Source organism: Lactuca virosa, chromosome 7 (assembly GCF_052849685.1).
Source record: "Lactuca virosa cultivar CGN04683 chromosome 7, Lactuca_virosa_CGN04683_v6, whole genome shotgun sequence".
Classification (NCBI taxonomy): domain Eukaryota; kingdom Viridiplantae; phylum Streptophyta; class Magnoliopsida; order Asterales; family Asteraceae; genus Lactuca; species Lactuca virosa.
Genome location: NC_136432.1, coordinates 30,542,153 through 30,565,921, shown reverse-complemented (window position 1 = coordinate 30,565,921; position 23,769 = coordinate 30,542,153). Strand labels below are relative to the sequence as shown.

At 42.3% G+C, this 23,769-nt stretch overlaps 1 protein-coding gene across 1 annotated transcript; it reads left to right on the top strand.

Annotated features, from left to right (window-relative positions):
- Positions 1-22,487: 22,487 nt before the first annotated feature.
- Positions 22,488-23,267, top strand: LOC145126501 (uncharacterized). The gene has a single exon (XM_079061859.1). The coding sequence runs from the start codon at positions 22,488-22,490 to the stop codon at positions 23,265-23,267; it is 780 nt and encodes a 259-aa protein (XP_078917985.1).
- The last annotated feature ends 502 nt before the right edge of the window (positions 23,268-23,769 follow it).

Here is a 23,769-nt window from a genome sequence, read left to right as displayed (position 1 = left end):
ATAAGTTGATTGAATTGACAAATTTAATTAACTATTATTACAAGTCTTGCTTGATACGAACTGAACACTAGGAAACATGTTAGTTTAATCAATTGATCACTGCTTGAATTGACTTGTTTGCTAAAGGATTAGTAGTAGTGAACATGAATCTAATCATTTTAGAAATCGGTGAACATGAATAAACAAATCTGTGTGTGCAATTATCTATGATTTTAAGATGTAATCTATCTAAACCAAGGTACCTAAAGAGATTTGTCTTCTATCAGTTTATCGAGATTTACTATTTAATTGTTTGGTTGAGATTTAATTTAATAAAACTTTTCTTATTACTTTTGTGCCTTTTTATATAACCTATAATCAAACATTCTAATATTAATTCACTACCGTTCCCCTTGAGTTCGACACCCTTGCTTATCAAAGCTATACTATACCCGATCGGGTTCACTGCCTGTAAGGTGTGGTTTAAATGCGATAAAATAGGAATTATAAATAAAAAACTAGTGCATTAAAAATACACATCAGATATAATGAGTCTAGTCCCATATTCTTCGGATATAGGATCGATTATATATGCTATAATATTCACTTATTCTAATGCTCAGAGCATTATGAGAAAAAGGACTAAAATTTGTATGACTAAAGTTGTTAAACAACTGTCAAGAACATTCTAAGGTTATACCAAAAGACTGGTTACTTGTGGACAGTTAGAAATATGATATTAATTTGCATGGACCATAGTGACATAATTCTGGATTGAGATGGTTCTTGATCAGAACTGATGGTCCTATGGAAATATGGAAATGTTTCCATAATAGGAGATAATTGAAAAGTCTACATGTGAGTTGAAAACTTTAATGCAAGAGAAGTATTCAAGGAATGTACCTTGAATTTGAACATTCATTACCATGGAATTGTTTCTAGTAACAAAGTTCCAATAGGGTATTCTGTAATATCAAAGAATCAGTGTTTGAGACTTTGGAATCTTGATATCACAAGAGATTGATGCATGTTAATGTGGAATTCCATCACATCTTGGATAATGATAAGAATTTGGAATTATAAAATGAGCATCATTGGAATAATGTCTACTTGATATGTTCACAAAGGAAGGACCATAGAGAGACATGGTATGCATGACATGACTGATGTTTAATTCAAGTGGTTAGTTGATTACTCGAAACATTATACAATGAATAAATTCGTAATTATTTTGGATATTAAATAATAGATATTATTTATATTCAATAGTTTTGAGACCATATTTAATTAGTTTATTATTGTGTTTCACTCTGCATGTTTTACTTCTTGAATGATTTGATTATTCGAAATTTCACAGTCGCTCATACTTTTGGAAGTAAGTAGTGAATTAAGACGGTCATTAATTGGATTGTAGATTGCCTATGGAGATTAGACATTGCAATGGTTGCTACAATATTCATGAGTATTTAGAAAAAATGGAGATTTTGAGTATTAGATGAACCCACACTCAGAGAATTACTTCATGGATTTTATCATGAGTGATTTTGAGAAGATAATATCTTATATTCTTGAAATGGATATATATGAGTTGTAATTTACAAGTCGGTTGTGCATTGGTGTTACAAAAACGCATCAGTAACATGATGTTATAAAACATAGTGTCATGCATGATTTGATGAGTAAAAGATACAAGCATATAAGTCGAAGTTTATTCGTTCCTTTTGCCCTAACAGGAAAAGAAATATCTTTGGTCCCCTCGATGATTTGATGTTGACATCTGATGTGCTTGGCCGAGCCCGGACTGAACTGATGTGTTTAATTAGTAGTCTGAATTCAGTTGTCATAAATCGGGAAATCGAGAAATAAAATCTTGGACTATGAGATTGATTATGATCCATGTCTCATGTTCATACGATATCTTGAAGAATGAAGGAATATTTGATCACTTATCTTAGGTCCAATGTCTGATTAATTCAGAGTTCGGCAGTGGCCTTGGAAATTACTATTTGTTGTTTGGTTATACTTGTAATTGTAGTCCTTTTAGGTTGAAAATAGAAGGAATATTTATTGTGGGATATTGGTGTCTAACTCATAACTAAATTGGTATAAACTTGAACATAGAAGAAAAGTCCTTTTAGGTTGACTTCATAACCGGAAATAGCTAAAAAATGATATTGGGAGAGAGACAAAGAAATGTTTTGTTAATATATATTATGTGATTAATATATTAATTGGGAATAGATAATTGATATGTTAATTTGTCACGTGATTAATAATGTAACATGAGATCAATAGTTAAATAATTGATTTGTTAATTTATATGGTTAATATATTAAAAAGAAATCAATTAGAATTAATTAATTATTAATCAGAATTAATCTGGAATTAATTGGAATTGATTAAAGGTGGAAGGGGTGAATTATAATTTTTCAATAGTTGAACAAAAGATGCAATTGTAGAATCATCCAAGGGGTGAACTAAATTGGAGTCTTTCTAGGGTTTCCAGAAGCCTCCTGGTTGCATAAAAGGAAGAGATTTGAATAAGGATTAAATCTATTATTTAATCAATTCAGATTCTGCTTTGCTTGTGAAACCTCCCAAAAATACAGTCCAAAAATTTCTTTTTAAATTCATTAATAAAACCAGAATTCAACCATCATCATATAGAAAAATCCATAAATAGTGTATCTCAAAAACATCATATCGAATATTGTATCAAAATCATGTAAAAATATCAGAGTCAATTTCCTAGGCTAGAAATATGTGGTGTGTGTCATGCGATTATCCCGAGCCCTTCCCTTTGCTAGCTGAAGTACCTGAAACCAAACTGAAAACTGTAAGCACGAAACTTAGTGAGTTTCCCCCAAGCTACCACATACCATATAGATAATCATATACTGGGCCTAGCCTACTGCATCGGGCCCCGCCACACATTGGACGAATCCGCCATCGGGCCCCGCCCGACATTGGACCGAGGTCCGGCATAACTTGGGCCTATCCCCTGCATCGGGCCCCCCTGCATCGGACCGAAGTCCCGTATACATAACATATCAAAAAGCATAACGTAAACATAAGCATAAACATAACATGAAAGCTAACATTCCTCGGGCTTGCCCCGACATCGGACCAAAATCTGGAACATAAAATCTACATCGGGCTAGCCCCGGCACATACAATCATACATAAATGGGTCGGCTTTGGTGCCTTAGACCCGTTCCTATAGGAGAAGACTCACCTCTCAAACTGAATGTTGAACTCGTGCGTGAGGAATCTCTGTTGGCTGCTCCTACAACTCCTCGGCTACCACTATATAATAATACTTAGTTAGAAATCTGGCAAATCTTGCTTAGGGTAAAATGACCATTTTACCCCTGGTCAAAGTCAACGTTTTTGGTCAAAGTCAACCTTCCAGGTTGACCTAACTCGCCGAGTCAACCTATTGACTCGTCAAGTTATAAAACTCAGAAACCCTAAATTCGCGACTCGGCTCACCGAGTCACCCTATGACTCGTCGAGTTCCCAGGATACCCATCATCGCGACTGGACGAACTGACTCGTTGAGTCGTCCTCAGACTCGTCGAGTCCTAGCATAGTCAGAAAAGGGACAAGATACTCCAACTCGTCGAGTTCCTTGACAACTCGCCGAGTTTCATGAACATCATCGAGGATCGTTGATCAGACTCGCCGAGTTCCCATATGAACTCGTCGAGTCCCTTGCAGATCTAACCTAAACAGCTGATTTCACACTTCTAAGGCTCCAAAACACATATCCAGATCGTTTCCATGGCCCATTTCTATAAAGTTGGAGAGTTTATGGCTTTGCACACCTCAAATGGACCCAAACTCAAGTTACATCAACCTACTTCCATGAACATGACCATTGCTTGGACAAAAACGGGTTCAAGACCTCTTTTATGGTTCTAGAGGCTGAATATCACAGGAAAAAGGGATTGCTTGGCATACAACCCATGGAGAGTAACTTATCCTTCTCAAAGGGATCAAAAAGACCCATAAATCAACACTAAAAGAGATCTAAGTAATGGGTTTTCAAGCTAAGAGCTTTTTACCTCAGAAGGTTGCCAAAGATGGATGAAATCCTGGATCTTGATATTCTCCACAAGCTTGATGGCTCCAAGCTCTTCCAAATCTCTTCTATATCACAAAAGCACACTCAAAACCTCAATAATCTCTCAAGGATGAAGCTCACAACGAATTAGGGTTTTGGAGGACAGGGAGGCTGGTAAGGGAGGCCCAAAAGGGGGTTAAGTATCTTAAATAGGGTGCAAGACCCCGAAAATAGGGTTTCGTCCTGACAGATCTACTCGTCGAGTCATGGCTTCGACTCGCCAAGTAGATCATTTAAATCTCGCGACCAAGCTGGCATCTACTCGACGAGTTAGGGCATCCCAACTCGTCGAGTAGCTCTTACAAAATAAATACTTTAATAGATTAAATGTGTACCAGGAACGGGGTGTTATAGCTTGCAAGTTACCTAAACTATAAATAGGACCCCAAGGCCATCAATTTTCGTTCATGACATTCCTAAGAGTATTAGGAACGAAATTTCCTACTTCTCCTTCTCTCTCCTCTTCATTCTAGGGTTTCTAGGGTTTTGGGTGTGATCCATCAAATGCATGAGATTTCTGGTGCTTGCTTTCTAGAGCTTGTTCAAGAAGGATTTTATTGATTATTTATAACAATAATCAAAAGGTATGTAAACCCTAATTCCTTTATTAATTTTAAAAATAGTAGGGTATTCCTAGGGTTCTTGATGTTCAATTGTTTGTTGCAATCAATAGAGAAAACTTAGATCCAATAGGTTGCATGTGAACTTAGGATTAATTTTTTTCCGCCACCTATTTTTTTTTTGGAACCTATAAAACCTATCATTACCATCACTTGGAATTAATTCACAAATTGAATGGATAACACAAGAGGGATGGCTTGGACGAAGGTGCGACGGGGACGAAATTCCTTTCCGTCCGGTCGTTTCAAGGACGAAGATTGGAGAAAAAGTTGTCCTTCCATTACTTCAATATATGTCTCCAACCTTCCTGGAGATGTATTGAATACATAGATTTGGAAGCCATGTTCATTTCTAGGCAAGTTGGTTGACGTGTACATTGCTGGTAGGAGGGATGCCTCTGGTGCTTTTTTTTTTGCTTTCGTTCGATTCTCTGAGGTAACTCATCCTGGCACCATTGAAAGAAGCATGAATGAAGTAATTTGCAGGGGAAGATGACTAAAGGCGAATTGTGCAAATCATCCTCGCACTGATGTGAAATCCATTCCCATCAGAAATCCATTTGTTGCTCCTATTTATCTTAACAATGAAACTAGAGACTCTAGGTCTTTTGCTGACGTTGCTATGGGGAAGATGAAGAATGATGCTATTCCAAAAATAACCCTTTCCCCATTCATGAGGTGCAGAATTGGACTTCCTGATCAGTTCTTGTTGGAGAAGCAAAGAACTTTGACATGCTCTATAATTTCCTGTCATTGTTGGACTTATAAGGATTTGACGTGGTGGAGTCTGAATACCTTGGAGGCATGAAAATCATCATCAAATTCAAATTAGATGGGGCAGCTCAAGTGTTCATGGAAAATAAAAGCATTTGGTTGAAATGTTTTAACTAATTGGATCATATAGGGAAGAAAACGGTTCGTTTTGAGAGAATTTCGTGGGTCAAGATCACTGGCATTCCACTTCAAGCTTGGATGAGTCTAATTTTGAAGATGTCGCTTGTAATTTTGGGAAGGTGTTGGTAAACATAGGTTCATTTTGGAATCATAATGATGTTTCTTATGGAAAACTCTGTATTCTAACTGTTGCTAGGAAGAGGATAAACGAAGAGGTGAATGTTGCCTTTGATGGACTTGCTTACACAATTGGCATAATTGAAATTTAGGATAATTGGAGTCCATTAAATTATTCTCACAAGAATCAAATGAGGAGTCGGATGACGAGTCTGATGATGATGTTGACGGAGTTTCTGACACTTGGATATAGGGTAATATAGACCTTGAAGCTGGTGAGATCGATCCAAAAGAAAACGATCAAATAGGAGGGTGTCAGGTAACTCCGATGGCCGCGAATTCTCCGGTGAGTATTGGAATGGACGAGACCATGCATGTTCATGCGGAAAACGAAGAGATGCAGTTTAATAAGTCTCCATGCATTGATGATGGGGGCCATACAACGCATTCCAACGACTCTAAAGGTGATGAAAATAATTTCGTAGGGTTTAATCTAATGGGGTCCACTCAGGATGGGTGGGGATGTCAACTTGGTGGTATTAGTGTTGGGCCGAACTCGCCTGGACCTAATTCTAGTCAGCAGTCCACTGGAGCACAAAGCAACCCAAAGTTTGATATTGGTACTTCTGCCCTTAAACGACGTCGTAGGACGAAAAAGAATGGAATCAGTGCTCATGACCAGTGTATGTCTCCAATTTCCTGATCCGTTGACTTAAATCGATTTGTTGGATGTCCATCTGGTGATCAAAAAAATGATGATCCTGTTGATTCACCCTCAAAATCTTTGTCTTTTTCTTCATGCGAGTTAGATGCACCATTGATGTCGGTATTTAAGTGGGGTTTCAAATTGACAGTGGAAATCTAGTTTTCTTGGAAGCTCTCAATGGAGATGGTGTTATTAGGAATTCCTCATGAATCTTCTTTCTCTAAACATTATGGGGGTGAGTGAATCACATAAAATTGATTGGCTCAAGAGATTGAAAATGGAGAATAAGGTCTCTTTTTGTGGTCATCAAGAATCGAGATTGGCTGTTCTTCATTTTGATTTTGGAGTCTGGTGGGGTAGCTATGATTATGGGTTCGATTTTGTGGAATCTTTTGGCAAATCTGGTGGCTTAGTTAGTTTTTGGGATAAAAGCATTTTTGATGCTATCACAATAATGACGTCTAGATTTTTCCTGGCTGTTGTTGGTTGTTGGAAAAGCATCATTGGGGAGACTATTTTTGTTAATGTCTATGCTCCGCAAGCGCCAGCTGAGAAGAAAACTCTTTGGGGAAAACTTCTTAATCTAATGAACTCGAGGACCAGGAGTTGGGTTATTTTCGGTGACTTTAATGCTTTCAGAAGACCGGAAGAAAGGCTTAATTCTTTTTCTACCCTAAAATTACAGCTGCCTTCAACAAGTTTATTCCTGATGATGGGCTTCTCGATCTTAACATGGGAGGTAGACGTTTTACTTATTTCTGTGATGATGGTTGCAAATTCAGCAAGCTTGATCATATTTTTATATGTTCGAATTTCATGTATGCTTTCCCCAACACTTTTATGATTGCCCTTCCTAGGGAATTTTCGAATCACTCCCATATCCTACTGCGTACTCATTACATGAACTTTGGTGCTCCCTCGTTTAGATTCTACAGTTCTTGGTTATGTCGTGATGAATGTGACTCAATTGTTATGCAAGCTTGGAAAATTTTCAATGGTGGTCGAGCTCCTGACAAATATCTTTCTGATAAGTTTCATTTTGTCAAAAATGATATTAAACTTTGGAGAAAGGCTGAATTTGAGAAGGAAAATTAGGCTTTGCTTAAGCTTAAAAAGTGGTGAACGACTTGGATATGAAGGTCGAAAGGAGGCTATTAACCTCGCTGGAGATAGCTAAATTAAAAGAAAATAGAATCAGAATCATCGATATGGAGAAACTAAAAAAGGATGATTTAATTCAAAAATGAAAAACTAAATGGATAAGTGATGGAGATGAGAACTCTAGCTTTTTCCATAATTCGCTCAAGATAAAAAAAACAAGAGAACTTGGATGAATGGGCAAATGATCAATGACAATTGGGTCACCGATGTCGAATGCATTAAGAAGGAAGATTGAAATTGTTTTGGATATAAATTTCATGAGAGTCAATCTACCATACCTTCTTTCATCAATCAGAATTTTGTGAGGCTTTCTGATGAGGATATAATTTGTCTGGAAGTCCCATTTGAACTTGAAGAGATAAAAACTGCTATTTAGATAAAAACTGCTATTTGGAACTGCATGAACGAGAAGGCACCTGGACCCAATGGCTTTTCTTTTAAATTCTTAAAACATTATTGGTCTATTATGAAAGATGATATCATGCAGTTTGTTAAACACTTTGAATCGGTTGGGAGTATTTATAGAGGAAGCAACTCTTCTTTCATTACCTTGATTACTAAGGTAAATGACCCTCTTTGTCTAAATGATTATCAGCCCATTAGCCTCGTCGGGTGTGTCTATAAAATTGTAACACCGTAAATTTTCAAACAAATTTTTCGTTTTCAAAATCACATAATTCTCCATATCACATTTCAAAAACCCCAATTGTTAGATTGTCAAAAACACAAATTCATAAATTGTTTGATAAAATCTAGGATCCTCAAAACATAAACTCCATCTTGTGTGTACAATCAAGTCGGCGTCTTCCCGCGATCCTGAGAAGTACCTGAAACACATATCACATAACACGGTAAGCACAAAACTTAGTGAGTTCCCCAAAATACCACACACATCTCATTAGCCTCTCATGGATATGTCTTGATAAAGACTCTCCGGTCAATGTGTCTCAGTGGAGACCCTCCAGTCCCACAACTCGGGTTGGACCCTCCAGTCCTAACTCAATAAAGTTCGGGATAATACACAGCATAAATCACAAAGACATAATACATGATATCACATAACTCAGAATAAGCATACAAGACCCTCCGGTCACACAATGTTACCACTCAGGTAAGTATAGTGAGAAGACTCACCTCGTAAGTAAGCAAGTAAGCCTCGTACCCCTCGAACAGTCTAATCTCCACCTACATGCCATAATCATCTCTAATTAACACTTATAACCACAAATCTAAATAAATTAAGCTAACCCCTCACTCTAACTCTTGGAATGGGTAAAATACCATTCTAACCTTCCATGGTCTCCATAATCCATGTCTTCACCAACCCTAAAGTCAACAGAAGTCAACAGTCCATGTTGACCCAACTCGTCGAGTGCATCTATGCGACTTGGTGAGTTCCCTCGTTTCCTCAGAAATGTCGTGAAAATCCAACTTAACTTGTCTAGTTGTCTCGTTAACTCGCTGAGCTACAACGCGTCCAGACTCATCGGGGAAAACCCTAACCGACTCGTCGAGTTGGTTCACCAACTCGTCGAGTCCCTTCAGTCCGTTTTCTTATTCAGACGATTTCAGGCAGAAATAAGGTCTCATACTCTGGATCTAGCCTTTTAAGACCGAATCATCACGTAAAGTTGCAAGCTTTACGTTCATGCATGGCATCTAGGGCTCAAAATGCCAACACAAGCTCCATAAAGGTTTTCATGCATGGAAACTTGCCCAAAGCTTGATAAAGCTTGGATCTTTGGGCTCATGGGACCTCATTTTGTCCAGCTATGGAGTCTCAACCGCATGGCAAGCTCCAGCAACTCAAGAACCACAAGATAAGGGGGGAAAGCCCTAAAACTCCCTAGAAAGTGATCTATCAAAGACATGATCAATGTGGTAGCTTTTTACCTCCAAATTGAAGCTAGCACAGAAAAACACTTGATCCACATGCCTCTTCTCGCTCCAAGGCTTGATGCTTTTCACTCCTTTTCCAAATATGCACTAAAACACCCAAAGTTATCTCCTCTCTCTCTCACAAATGGATACACACGATTAGGGTTTCTCACAGAGGGTTGGGATGATAAGGGAGGCGGAAATGAGGGCTTAAGGTCCTTTAAATAGGACACAAACCCTGAAAATTAAGGTTTTTTCACCCAGCTCCTACTCGTCGAGTCGGGGTCCTCCGATTCGTCGAGTAGACTCTAAAATCCCGCGGCCATTACACTCTCTACTCGGCGAGTTGGTGCTCCCAACTCGTCGAGTTGCCATGTCAAAATGAATGAAATTAATTAAATAATATATTGGGACTCGGGATGTTACAATTCTCCCCCACTAGAATCAGACTTCGTCCTCGAAGTCATCTTCCGGAAACAACTCGGGGTACTGTTCTCTCATCTCGGACTCCGGCTCCCAAGTCCACTCGGATCCCTTCCGATGCTGCCAATGAACCTGGACCAATGACACCTCTTTGTTCCTCAAGACTTTCACCTTCCTATCCACGATTGCTATCGGTCTCTCAATGTAATTCAAGCTTTCCTCAACCTGAATGTCCTATAAAGGGACCACTGTCATCTCATCGGCTACACACTTCCTCAGCTGGGATACGCGGAAGGTGTTATGAATTTGGATCAACTCTGCAGGCAGCTCTAACCAATAAGCTACCTTCCCCACGTGACCGATCACTCTGAATGGACTGATATATCTAGGACCCAACTTTCCTCGTTTCTTGAATCAGATCACCCCTTTCCATAGGGATACCTTCAGGAGGACAAAATCTCCGACCTGGAACTCCAGTTTGGATCGACGCCGGTCTGCGTAACTATTCAGACGACTCTGGGCCGTCAGTAACCTCAGTGCTCCCCATCACCCTCTGCCCTACCTCTCCCCAACAAATGGGAGTTTGGCATCTCCTCCCGTATAAAATCTCGAAGGGAGGCATACCGATACTGGAGTGATGGTTGTTGTTGTATGAAAACTCAGCCAAGGGCAAATATGTGTCCCAACATCCATCAAAGTCCATAACACATGCATACAGCATGTCCTTGAGCGACTGTATCGTCTGCTTACTCTGCCCGTCTGTCTGTGGGTGATAGGCTGTACTGAAGTGCAGCCGGGTATCCAAATCCTCATGAAATTTCTTCCAGAACCTGGAAGTAAATCGCACGTCCCGATCTGACACTATCGATGTTGGCACCCCATGTCGTGCCACCACCTCTCGAACATAGATCCCGACTAATTTTTTAGCAGAAGAGCTCTCACTAATCGCCAGAAAGTGAGCACTCTTCGTCAACCGGTCTACAATCACCCATATCGCATCAACGCCTCGTGCAGTCCTCAATAATTTGGTGATAAATTCCATAGAAATTTGCTCCCACTTACACTGGGGAACCTCTAAGGGCTATAACTTGCCATGAGGACGTTGATGCTCCGCCTTGACCTGACGACAAGTCAAGCACCTCTCGACTACCTAAGCCACATCTTTCTTCATACATGTCCACCAATAATCCCTTTTCAAGTCCAAATACACCTTGGTGGGCCCCGGATGGATCGAGAATCTCGACCGATGGGCCTCCTCCATCAAAATACGTCGAGCTCCACCTGTATATGGCACCCATATCCGCCCACGAAAGGTCATAAGCCCTCGACCATCAATCTCAAACTCAGAAACCTGCCCAATCATCCGCTCTCTCTTATAGTTCTTTGGTCTCATGGCCTCCACCTGGTCCTCTCGAATGGTATCTAAGACTGGAGTCATCAACGTCATCCTCATGCACACGTCTCGGATCGGAGCACTCACTGTTCTGCGACTCAGGGCATCGGCTACCACATTAGCCTTGCCAGGGTGATACAAAATCTCACAGTCGTAGTCTTTCACCACATCCAACCACCTCCTCTGTCTCATATTCAGATTGGGCTGATCCATAAGGTACTTCAGGCTCTTATGGTCCGTATATATGGTACACCGGTCACCATAAAGATAGTGGCGCCAAATCTTGAGGGCGAACACCACCGCCCCCAACTCCAAATCGTGGGTGGGATACCTCGTCTCGTGAGGCTTCAACTGCCTCAATGCATATGCTATCATGTGCCCCCTCTGCATCAACACGACACCCATTCCTGATATCGATGCGTCACAATAAACTACAAAGTCTTACACTCCCTCGGGGAGAGCTAACACTGGAGCTTCGCACAGTCTCTAGCGAAGAGTCTCGAATGATGCCTGCTGCTCAGGCCCCCAAACAAAAGTAACACCCTTCCTGATCAATCTGGTAAGAGGAACGACAATCTTGGAGAAATCTCTTATAAATCTCCGGTAGTAGCCTGCCAGGCCAAGAAATCTCCTGATCTCGGATGGGGACCTCGACACCTCCCATCACATAACTGCCTCAATGTTGGCCGGGTCGACCAAAATCCCATTCTGGTTAACGAGGTGTCCTAAGAACTGGACCTCTCATAACCATAAATCACACTTGGAGAATTTGGCATAAAGCCTCTCTGGACCTCGAGTACACCAAAATGTCGTCGATAAACACGATCACCGACCTGTCCAACATGGGCCTGCACACCCGGTTCATGAGATCCATGAACGCTGCCGGTGCGTTGGTGAGCCTGAAAGGCATCACACAAACTCGTAGTGCCCCTAACGAGTCCTAAAGGCCGTCTTCTGGATATCCTCCTCGTAAACTCTCATCTGATGATACCCAGATCTCAAATAAATCTTAGAAAACCAAGATACCCCCTGTAACTGATCGAATAAATCGTCAATCCTCAGTAATGGATATCGGTTCTTGACCGTCAGCTTGTTCAACTCCCGGTAGTCGATGCACATCCGGTGTGAACCATCTTTTTTCTTGACAAAAAGGATCGGCGCTCCCCATGGTGAGCTACTTAGTCTGATAAATCCCTTCCGCAACAGCTCCTGAAGCTGTGAGGATAACTCCTGCATCTCGGGCGGTGCAAGGCGATAAGGTGCCTTGGCAATAGGCGCCGCACCCGGAATCAAATCGATCCAGAACTCCACCTGCCTCTTGGGAGGCACACCCGGTAACACCGCAGGAAAAACATTTGGGAACTCGCACACTACCGGAACATCGGAGATAGAATCGGCCTCTCAGTGGCAACCCTCGTATCCATCCCATATGTTAAAAAACCCATACATCCCTACCGTAAACTCTGTCTCGCCCTGGCAGCAGAACAGAAAGCTGACCCAGATCTGGTCCCTTCGCCATACACTGTAAGTACTCCCCTACTAGGGTCTCGTATGGTCACCATCTGACGCTCACAGTCAATCACAGCTCCAAACTGACTCAACCAATCCATGCCCACTATGACACAAACATCACCCATCGCTATCGGTACCAGATCTATCGGGAAATCAACACCAAAAATCTCTAATACACACCCCCGGAATACATCAATGGCAATAATCGCATGCTCATCGGCTATAGAAACCCTCAGAGGTCAACTCAACGCCTCACGTCTGAGACTAATGTGACGACTAAAAGACAAGGACACGAAGGATCGACTCGCACCCGAGTTAAATAACACCAAAGCAGGCACATAATTCAAAAGAAAAGTACCTATATATAACACAGTATAAGCATAAACAAATCTCAAAATAACAGGAATAAGGAAATATGTACCAGCCACGACATCAGGTGCTGCGCGAACCTACTCTGCTGTCAGCTGGAAAGCTCTCCCACGAGCCCTTGGGGTCTCGGCCTTCACCGGCCGACTATCAGTAGCACGTAAAGCAGCAGGAGCAGAACCCTGGGCCAATCCCTGAGTGAGCTGAGGGCACTCGGCCTTCCGAAGGCCAGTCTGGTTGCAGTGAAAGCAAATTGCAAATCCCTTAGGACAATCCTTCGCCACATGTCCCTCTTTGTCACACTTGTAGCAAATTGTAACATCCCAAGTTCGGAAGCAAGAAGTTGAAGGGTGCTAAGTGAAAATAAAGGAAGGGACTCGGCGAGTAGGTCTCTTGACTCGCCGAGTCGAAGCGGGTGCGTGGCACGGGGTTAAGTGGCCTGACTCGGCGAGTCGGCGGCTGGACTCGACGAGTCAGTGCTGGTCGAGGAAAAACCCTAATCTTCGGGGTTGCACCCTATTTAAAGGACTTAATGTCCTCCCCTCAGCTCCCTTAGCCCCCTTTGAGACCCAGAAACCCTAGAATCGTGAGTGAGAGCCATTGGAAGAAAATTGGAGCATTGTTAAGTGTTTTGTGAAGAGATCTTGAAGATCAAGAAGCTTGGATCAAGGAGATTTATGGAGATTCAGATTACTCTTCAGCAGGAGGTCGTTTTGGAGGTAATGAATCGTTATCCTTGGCTTTCCCCTTTCTAGATCCATTTTCATGGAAGTTTTAGGGCTTGTTTGGAGATGATATGATGAGATCTTGGTGTATAAGTTAGATCTGGAGTTGAAACTCCAGATCTGAGCTCTATTTGGATCAAAGATGCAGAAAGCCCTTTTGGTTGCTATGCAAAAGCCTTTCCCCAAGAGTTAAGTCCCTTTCTAGCTTGGTTTTTGGTATTATGGGGCAAGAAGCACGTAAAGGTAGCAACTTTATGTTGTTAATGGACTCTAGAGACCCCGATCTATTGTTTGGAGCAAAGGAGTAGCTCTGTGTCTCGAGATTTTGGGAATGCACGTATGGACTCTACGAGTCTGGGAGATGACTCAGCGAGTCGGGCTAGAGATCAGACTTTGAGTCACGTAGTAACTCGGCGAGTCGCATGGGTGACTCGGCGAGTCTTATGATGATGAGCTTGGACTCGACGAGTTGGAAGAACAACTCGGCGAGTCTGTTAAAGATTGCCTTGGACTCGACGAGTCTGTTCTTGGACTCGGCGAGTCTGGTCGCAGAACCCCTAACCTCTTTTGGTTAAGATGCAGATCAGTGAGTCGAGGGGTGACTCAGTGAGTTGGACAGGATGGGACTCGGAGATCGTTGGACTCGACGAGTCTTGGGGTGACTCGGCGAGTAGACTCGGGTTATGGGAATTTCTGAGTATAGGGACTCGACGAGTCGACGGGTCGACTCGGCGAGTAGAGTCAGTCAGGGAGGTTGACTTTGACTGAGGACTTTGACTTTGACCAAGAGTTGACCAGTTTGACTTCCAAGGGTATTTTGGTGATTTTGGTGTTTATGGAATTGGTTCTTTGGTAGTGTTCGGTGGTGGAGTTCGTGTCGGTGATCGGAGCAGCTGATCTTATCCTTTCAGTCGGCAATTGCGAGGTAAGTTATCCTCACTATATCGACAGAGTCTACGGCACCAAGGTCGGCCCTTTATCGGATGGAAATCCGGGTATTGTTGTTATGTTATTGTTTTGCTAGATCTGCATCCTGGTATTTAGTATGGTGTTATGTTAGTGACCTGGTTAAGGTCGGTACCCGGGATATAGGGTAATGTTATGCTAGTGACCGGTTAGGTCGGAATCCTGGTTAGGATGTTGATATGTTATGTGATCTGTTAGACTATTTGTCTGGTTGAGGATTGTTATGTGATTGATTGTTTTATGTGCACATGGTTGTTTGACGGGGGTTGGGTTGAGGTGGGTCCTGCTTTGTGCTGAAGGCCAACATACCCAGGGCGGACCGGATATTCCGAAGGCCCAGCGAGTGGTCCGGATAGGCTGAAGGCCCCAAGAGGGCGGACCAGATATGCCGAGGCTCGGGGAGTGGACCAGGCCGACTGAAGGCCCGGTGCGGGCGGACCAGTCATACTGTAGACTCAGAGAGTGGACCAGGTGGATTGAAGGCCCGGTGCGGGCGGACCAATCACACTGTAGACTCGACGTACATGGCTAGACTCGGAGGGTGGACCAGGTGGACTGAAGGCCCGGTGCGGGCGGACCAGTCACACAGTAGACCCGATGTGCATGGTTGTTCTATTTATGATATGTTATGAGTATGATATGTGTGGTTGGTATTTTGGGGGTAACTCACTAAGCTTTCGGGCTTACAGTTTCAGTGTATTGTTTCAGGTACTTCAGGAGATCGTGGCAAGGCGAAGGCGTGATCGTACCGCTCCTCATGTTTTATGATTTATATGATATGGTTCTGGGGATACTCTGATGTTTAAACTATTTTGAAAACGAGTTGTATGAACGTAATGGTTTTTGAATGATTAAAATGTCTTAATTTGGCTTAAATTTTATGGGTGTTACACAAATACATGCCCGGCATGATCCCTCATGACTCTTGCCGCACTTGCCACAAGTGCGGCCCTTCTGGCCCCCAACTCTCCTATCAGCGGGCTTAGCCCGCTTCGTCGCCGGCTGCGATTGCATTGGTCTCCGGTCCTTCCCCTGAGACTCTCCCTCCTCTCTAGCCTGTAGCTCTAGCTCAATCTCCCTCCTCCTGGCATTGGTCTGAAGCTCAGTCAAAGTCTGGTATGACGAGTTCGCCACGGACTCCCGTATATCCCTCCTCAATATGCTCAAATACCGGCGCACACATACCTGCTCAGTAGACACGTGCTCAGGGCAAAACAGCGCCCTTTCATGAAACATCCTCGAAATCTCTGTCACAGTTTTTGTCTTCTACTTAAGAGACAGAAACTCCTGGGCTAACCGTTCTCTCTCCACCTAGGGAACATACTCATCTCGGAACAATCGTTTAAACCTCTCCCATGTCGCTGCAACATGGTCTCCAGGAGTAAAGCTAGCAGTCATGAACTTCCACCAGTCCTTTGCTCCCAAGCGAAGCTGGTTCAGCGTAAACCGAACTCTCAGGTGCTCTGGGCATGAACACATATAGAAACACCCCTCAATGTCAGAGATCCATATCATGGCAGCAATTGGATCCTGTTTCCCATCAAACTCTGGTGGCTTCGTGTTGCTGAAATCCGGTAACAACATCGAGTCATCTCCATGTGGTCTAGCAGCAGCCAAGGCTGCGGTGGCTGCAGCAGTAGCATCCTCAGTAACAGCAGCGTATCGCTCATCGAATGTCTCAATCAACATGGTCTTAATACACCCAAACATATTTGGTATAGCCTCCCTGATAGTTGCGGCCACCTCCTCATGTATGATCATGCAGATCTCCTCGTCACTGTTCCCACTGCTCCTGGAGTTGTGGCGAGTAACCACCATAATGTCTCTGAAACACAACACAAAAATCATTAGAGACTAGCTCAAGCACACACACTCGATTACCTGACCCTACATGATCCTTAGCATCCTAAGGACTCTCACTTGGGTCGCATACGGATCGGGTGCTTTTAGTAGTACGGGCCCAATACTACCTTCCACACCAACCCGTAGTCGTCCCAAGTCCTCCTCCTAGGATCCTAATTCACAGTACTCTATCCCTCACTGATCTCAAACTACTCTATCGGTAGATTCCTTACTGATCTTCTAGGTATCTCTCCTAGATTACTCAAAGCTCTCCCTAAAGATTCCTACTATGTTTCTCCCTACTCAGTACACACATAGAGCAATTAGCAGATAAGATCAATCAATAGCATACCCTAGGCTAAGGCATCATGAATCACGCAACTCTAGTCCTAATTTCTGAAATACTTAGCCTATCCCCTAGCATGCAACTCTAACATCTCATAAGTATCTCATAATATAACAAGTGATTGTATTTTGGGAAATCACCGTTCGGGCTCTGGCTGATTGTACACACTGCTCCGTCTCGTTTTCTCTTTAAAACTCATACTCATTTTTATAAAAAAAGATCATTTATTTTCAGAAAAATCGTCTTAAGCCCTCAGTTTGAGTCCAGACATACCCGAGGGTACGTACGAATCCCTCAAACCAAGGCTCTGATACCAACTTATAACACCGTAAATTTTCAAACAAATTTTTCGTTTTCAAAATCACATAATTCTCCATATCACATTTCAAAAATACCAATTGTCAAATTGTCAAAAACACAAATTCATAAATTGTTTGATAAAATCCAGGATCCTCAAAACATAAACTCCATCTCATATGTACAATCAAGTCGGCGCCTTCCCACGATCCTGAGAAGTACCTGAAACACATATCACATAACACGGTAAGCACAAAGCTTAGTGAGTTCCTCTACCACACACATCTTATTAGCCTCTCATGGCTATGTCTCGATAAAGACCCTCCGGTCAATGTGTCTCAGTGGAGACCCTCCAGTCCCACAACTCGGGTTGGACCCTCCGGTCCTAACTCAATAAAGCTCGGGATAATACACAACATAAATCACAAAGACATAATGCTTGATATCACATAACTCAGAATAAGTGTATAAGACCCTCCGGTCACACAATGTTACCACTCAGGTAAGTATAGTAAGAAGACTCACCTCGTAAGTAAGCAAATAAGCCTCGTACCCCTCGAAGAGTCTAATCTCCGCCTACATGCCATAATCATCTCTAATTAGAACTTATAACCACAAATATAAATAAATTAAGCTAACCCCTCAATCTAACTCTTGAAATGTGTAAAATACCATTCTACCCTTCTATGGTCTCCATAATCCATGTCTTGACCAACCCTAAAGTCAACAGAAGTCAACACTCGAGTCAACAGTCCATGTTGACCCAACTCGTCGAGTGCATCTATGCGACTCGTCGAGTTCCCTCGTTTCCTTAGAAATATCGTGAAAATCCAACTTAACTCGTCGAGTTGTCTCGTCAACTCGCCGAGTTACAACGCGTCCAGACTCATCGGGGAAAACCCTAACCGACTCGTCGAGCCGGCTCACCAACTCGTCGAGTCCCTTCAGTCCATTTTCTTATTCAAATGATTTCGGGCAGAAATAAGGTCTCATACTCTGGATCTAGCCTTTTAAGACCGAATCATCACGTAAAACTACAGGCTTTACGTTCATGCATGGCATCTAGGGCTCAAATGTTCTTATTGAATGTTGATTTTGATAAAGCTTTCGATTTCATTAACTGGAATTATTTGGATTCGGTGATGACGCAAATGGGTTTCGGTGATAAATGGTGATTATGGATTAAGGAATGCCTCTCATCTTCACGTGCTTCGGTCCTCTTAAATGGATCGGCTACAAAGGAATTTCCCATTACAAGGGGTGTTAGCTAAGACGACCCTCTCTCTCCATTCTTGTTTATCATTGCCATGGAGGGTTTAAATTGTAACATTCCGTCTAAATTAATTAAAATAAATAATAAAACTGGTACCCCAAGATGTAAATTTATAATTTATATTATTTTATAGTGGCCCTAAAATCAATAATATTTAGCCGGGTGTTGGTTTCGGGGAGCCAAAGGATATAATTTTGATTTCTGAGGGTTAAAACTTAAATTCCGGATTACTTTGTAAGGAATTTTGAAGGTTGAGGGTTGTTTAGTAAATTATGGGTTTAATTTGAAAGGATTTTTGAAGACAGGGGTTGTTTGGTAACTATTAGGACTTAAAATGAAAGGAATTATGGAAGAGAGGGGCTGAATGGTAAATATTGGGCTTAATTTGGAAAAGATCTTATGGGGAGGGACCAGAAATGTAAAATGTGCCAAACATTGAGTGGACACGGGATTAAACTCGTTCCTTCCCCCTCGTCGCATAGGAAAACCCTAACCCTAATACTATTATACTCAGCCGCCACCTTATGCCCCCATCCCTCCAGCCGTCGTCACCACCCAACTCCCTCTAGTCCTTCCGATTAGTCGAAGCTCCAAGCCATCGAACATCCACCGCCAGCCCATGTTGCCGACAATGACGAAGATTGCTAGGAACTCGGGGACGTCGCAACAGTGGAAGATCGATCATTTGCGGTTGTTTCCGGTGACGGATAACCACCACCTCCCCGCCGTAGTCACTTATTTTTCTTCTTCTTCTGTTCCATCGACCATCGGTACCATTCGACGCCTCGTCACCATGGTGAGCCGTCGTCTTGCTCATCGTATTTTTCGTGGCCGACGACGACTAGGACGCAAGTGAGCAGAGGTTCTTCCATGTCGCCGCTACTGCTGCACTCGCAAGGAAGTTATCGTACCCTTGCCAATGTTGCCGCCCCGAGCGGTCGCCGATAGTGGTTGCCAACCGCCATGTCCGCCGTACGCCACCATATAGGAGTGGATGAGTTCGTAGGTCGAAAGCGGGTGTGTATGCTGCTGTATTGTGCTAATCTTGTGGGTGTATTTATGTACGAGTATGTGTTGTGTGTGGTGTTTATTTGGCCGGAAAAGCCACCACCACCGCCTTGAGGTGGTGGCTGCCACCACGTACCACCGCCGACCACCACGAGGGTGGTTGTGTGTGTGTGTGTGTGTTTATCTTAGTATGTGTGTGTGTGTTTAATTGGGTTTTTGTGTTGTATATTGTAATCGAGATGAAATAATGAAAGGAAAACTCGTAACCACCACCGTGAGGTGGTGGCTGTCGCCTCCTACCGCCACCAGCCGCCGTGTTGGGTGGCAGTGTGCTTTGTTGTGCTTAGACTTCGTTTAGGATGCTTGGACAAAAATGGACTAAAACCATGACCACCACCGTGAGGTGGTGGCCGCCGGCGTGTGCCGCCGTTGACCACTACTACCCGAGGTGGTAGTGGGTGGTGCCCGACTTAGGAAAACCCTAATTGTCCTAATGAAACCCTAATGGGCCTAAGGACTTAGCGTTTGGGTCTAATGGGATTGTAATGGGTTGGAAACCCTAATTAGGGTTTAGAAAACCCTAATTTTGGAATTAGTGGTTTGGACTTATCGGGACCCGCATTTTGGACCATTGGAGTGAAGATATGACTTAAGCCTGATTTCATTGTATGTTTGGACTTAATAGATTAAGTCTTTAATGGGTTAAGTGGGAACACTTAACCCTAATCATCATTTTATGTGAAAAACCCTAATTGGATTTGAGTTCTTATCGGGATATTTATTGGACTAAGCTGCTATGGGCCTTTGTGGGCTAATGGGGAACACATTTATGGACTAAGGAGATTATTGGGCTTTAGGATAAGACCCATTAGAGAGGCTTGGGCCCAATTTGGAAAATTGGACCATAAGTGGGCCATAATTGGGCCTTAAAGATTATTAGCTATTGGGCCATCAGAATGCCAATTGTTTGGACTAGAATAATTGGTTGGGCCTTAAAATAAGTCAATGTAGAGGTTTGGGCCCAATTTGGAAAATTGGGCCATATGTTGGGCCTTAGTTGATTATTGGGCTTTTGGGCTTTCCGAGTTTGAGTTTGGGCCTTGGTTTTGAACCAAGCTAGGTTAGGGGTAAAATGGTCCATTTACCCCAAGTGTAGATTATGGTTAGGTATTGGAACCCAATTATTAATTGGGTGTCGTTTCGATGATTGGCAGTTCGGGAACCTGTCAACCAGCAGCTACAGTTTTATCCGCAGGACTTCAGCAGTTTCAGGTGAGTCTCCTCACCATACCAATGGGTCTAAGGCACCAAGGCTGGCCCATTCAGTTAGTTGTAGTGTTTATTGTAGATTCACTACTGATATGTCTGGTATGCATGTATATGTGGTATGCTAGTGATTATGTGGTATGTTATTGACTATGTGGTATGTGTTATGCTAGTTGTCTTTGTGATATTTGCATGGAAGACCATGGGGGAGCCCATGGCACCGGATGTAAGATCATGTGGAGAGCCCATGGCTTTCCTATTAAAGACCATGGGGGAGCCCATGACACTTGGATGTAAGACCATGTGGAGATCCCATGGCTTTCCTATTGAAGACCATGGGGGGAGCCCATGGCACTTGGATGTAAGACCATGTGGAGAGCCCATGGCTTTCCTTTTGAAGACCATGGGGAGCCCATGGCACTTAGGTGTAAGACCATGGGGGGAGCCCATGTCATCCTGGAGTAAGACCCTGGGGGAGCCCACAACATTCGTATATGTTTATATGCATGGTTATGTGATTGATATGGTTATCTGATTGATATGGTTTATGTAGTTGTTATAGCTAATGTGGATTATGTGGTTATGTGGATTGTGTGGGGTATGCTCTGGGGAACTCATTAAGCTTCGTGCTTACAGTTTTGTTTATTATTTCAGGTATCATCGGTTTGGAAAAAAGGGCCCAGATTGATCGCAGTGCACACACCCATGTTTTCCGCATTGAATGATTTTGGGATGGACTCTGATAAATGTTTTAATTAATAATGTTTTGGATGTTTGGAATAAATGATATCTATGTTTTGACTATATAAAAAAATGAAATTTTTAACATTGATTTTTGGGTCGTTACATAAATGTTGCATTGAGATCGGCTCGTCAAAATTCTTTATTTCATGGTATTCAAACTCCTAATGGTGGTCATCTGATATCTCACCTCTTTTATGCCGATGATGTCCTATTTGTTGGTGAATGGAAAAGTTCAAACTTTGCCAACTTAGCCCGTATTTTATGTTGTTTTCATGCAACTTCCGATATAAAAGTTAACTTTCACAAGTCAAATGTCTATGGAATTGGTGTCTCGGCAAATGAGGTTTTGAGTTGTGCTTGTATCCTTGGATGCGATGTGGGCGCGTTCCCCTTCAAGTACTTGGGGGTGCCGGTTGGTGCTAATATGACCCTTAAAAGGAATTTGATGTCTATTGTTGGTAGGGTCCATAATCGCCTTTCGTCTTGAAAAGCCAAGACTCTATCCTTTGGTGTACGTTTAACACTTGTGAAGTCGGTTCTTCGCAGCCTTTCCTCTGTACTATTTCTCTCTATTTAAAGCTCCAAGGTCTATTATTGATATCCTTGAGAAGATGTGGAGACGATTCTTATGGGGCGGTAATGACAAAATAAATAAATTTAATTGGGTTGCACGAAAAGTAATACTTGGATCTAAAGAGAAGGGATGTCTTGGAGTCAGATCGTGACAATCGTTGAACTGGGCTCTTCTTACCAAATGGTTTTGGCGTTTCAAGACGAATCCTCTATCTTTTTGAAGGTGTGTTATCAGCTGGATTCATAATCTTGATAGAAAACCTATCAAGTCCATGGCTAAAAAATCTTTCCCTGGTGTGTGGTACAATATTTCTACGGTGATTCGTGATTTGGATGACATCGAAATTGATTATTATTCCGTTTTTGATATCCGCATAAAGTCGGGCACGAGTACTCTCTTCTGGTGTGATAAATGGATTGGTGTAAACAATCTCGCCACCCTCTTCCCATCTCGTTTTGAAGTGGACAAGAAAAAATCATGTCTGGTTTCAGAGAGAATGGACCCAAATTCGATTAACTGGGCTTGGAAACGAGCTCCCAGCAGCCTCGTGGAGATCATTGAATTTTCTGATATCACTGATTGCTTGGATTCAGTGGTTATGATTGATGGCAGTGATTTGTGGAAATGCTCCTTATCCTCCGAAGGGAATTTTTATGTTTGTGACCTCCGAAAGTTGATTGATTCTAAATTGACTGTTCTGGTGGACACTCCTACTGTTTGGTGCAGATTAGTTCCTCTTAAAGTCATTATTCTCACTTGGCGGGATTGTATGGATCGTGTTCCTTCTACGACTGCCCTCTCCCGTTGTGGGATTAACATTCCTACCACCACCTGTTATAGTTGCACATCGGGGCTTGATGATACACATCACAGTCTTTTGGGCTGCTTGTTTGCTCAAGATACTTTGCTCAAAATCTTGAAACGGTGCAAGTTCTCGTTCCAACAATTATCTTTTGTCGCTGAGATGGTTAATTTTGCAGCTAATTTGGGAAACTGCCCTAAAAAAAAGCTCCTTTTAGCCATCTTCTATGGCAACCTTTGGTGTGTCTGACGTGCCCGAAATGAGAAAGTTTTCACCAACACGTGTGTCTCTTCCTTGAAACTGGCGGACAATATTATTGCTGTGGTATTTAATTGGGTTAAACAAATGGAAAAGTACAGATGGACTAATTGGTGTGATTCTCGTTTTTGTATTATGTATTCGTTTTGTACTTTTCTTTTTTCGCCATGCCTTTCCTTTTGGCGGCAGCATTAATGTCTTGCAAATCTTAACCTCCATTTAAAGCCCTAAACTAGATAGGTTTTGTATTTATTTAATATTAATGTCTTGCAAATCTTAACCTCCATTTAAAGCCCTTATTGTCTGTATCGATGACATTTATGAATGAAATGTAGTCTTTTGTCGACTATATTGATGGCATGGATATCTTTTGTATTGTTTCTAGGTTTTTGTTAATTTATGCAACAAATTATATAAGTCTATAAGATAATAAGATGATGTATAAGCCAATAAAAAAAATTAAAAAATAATCACACATATTAATTCAATAATT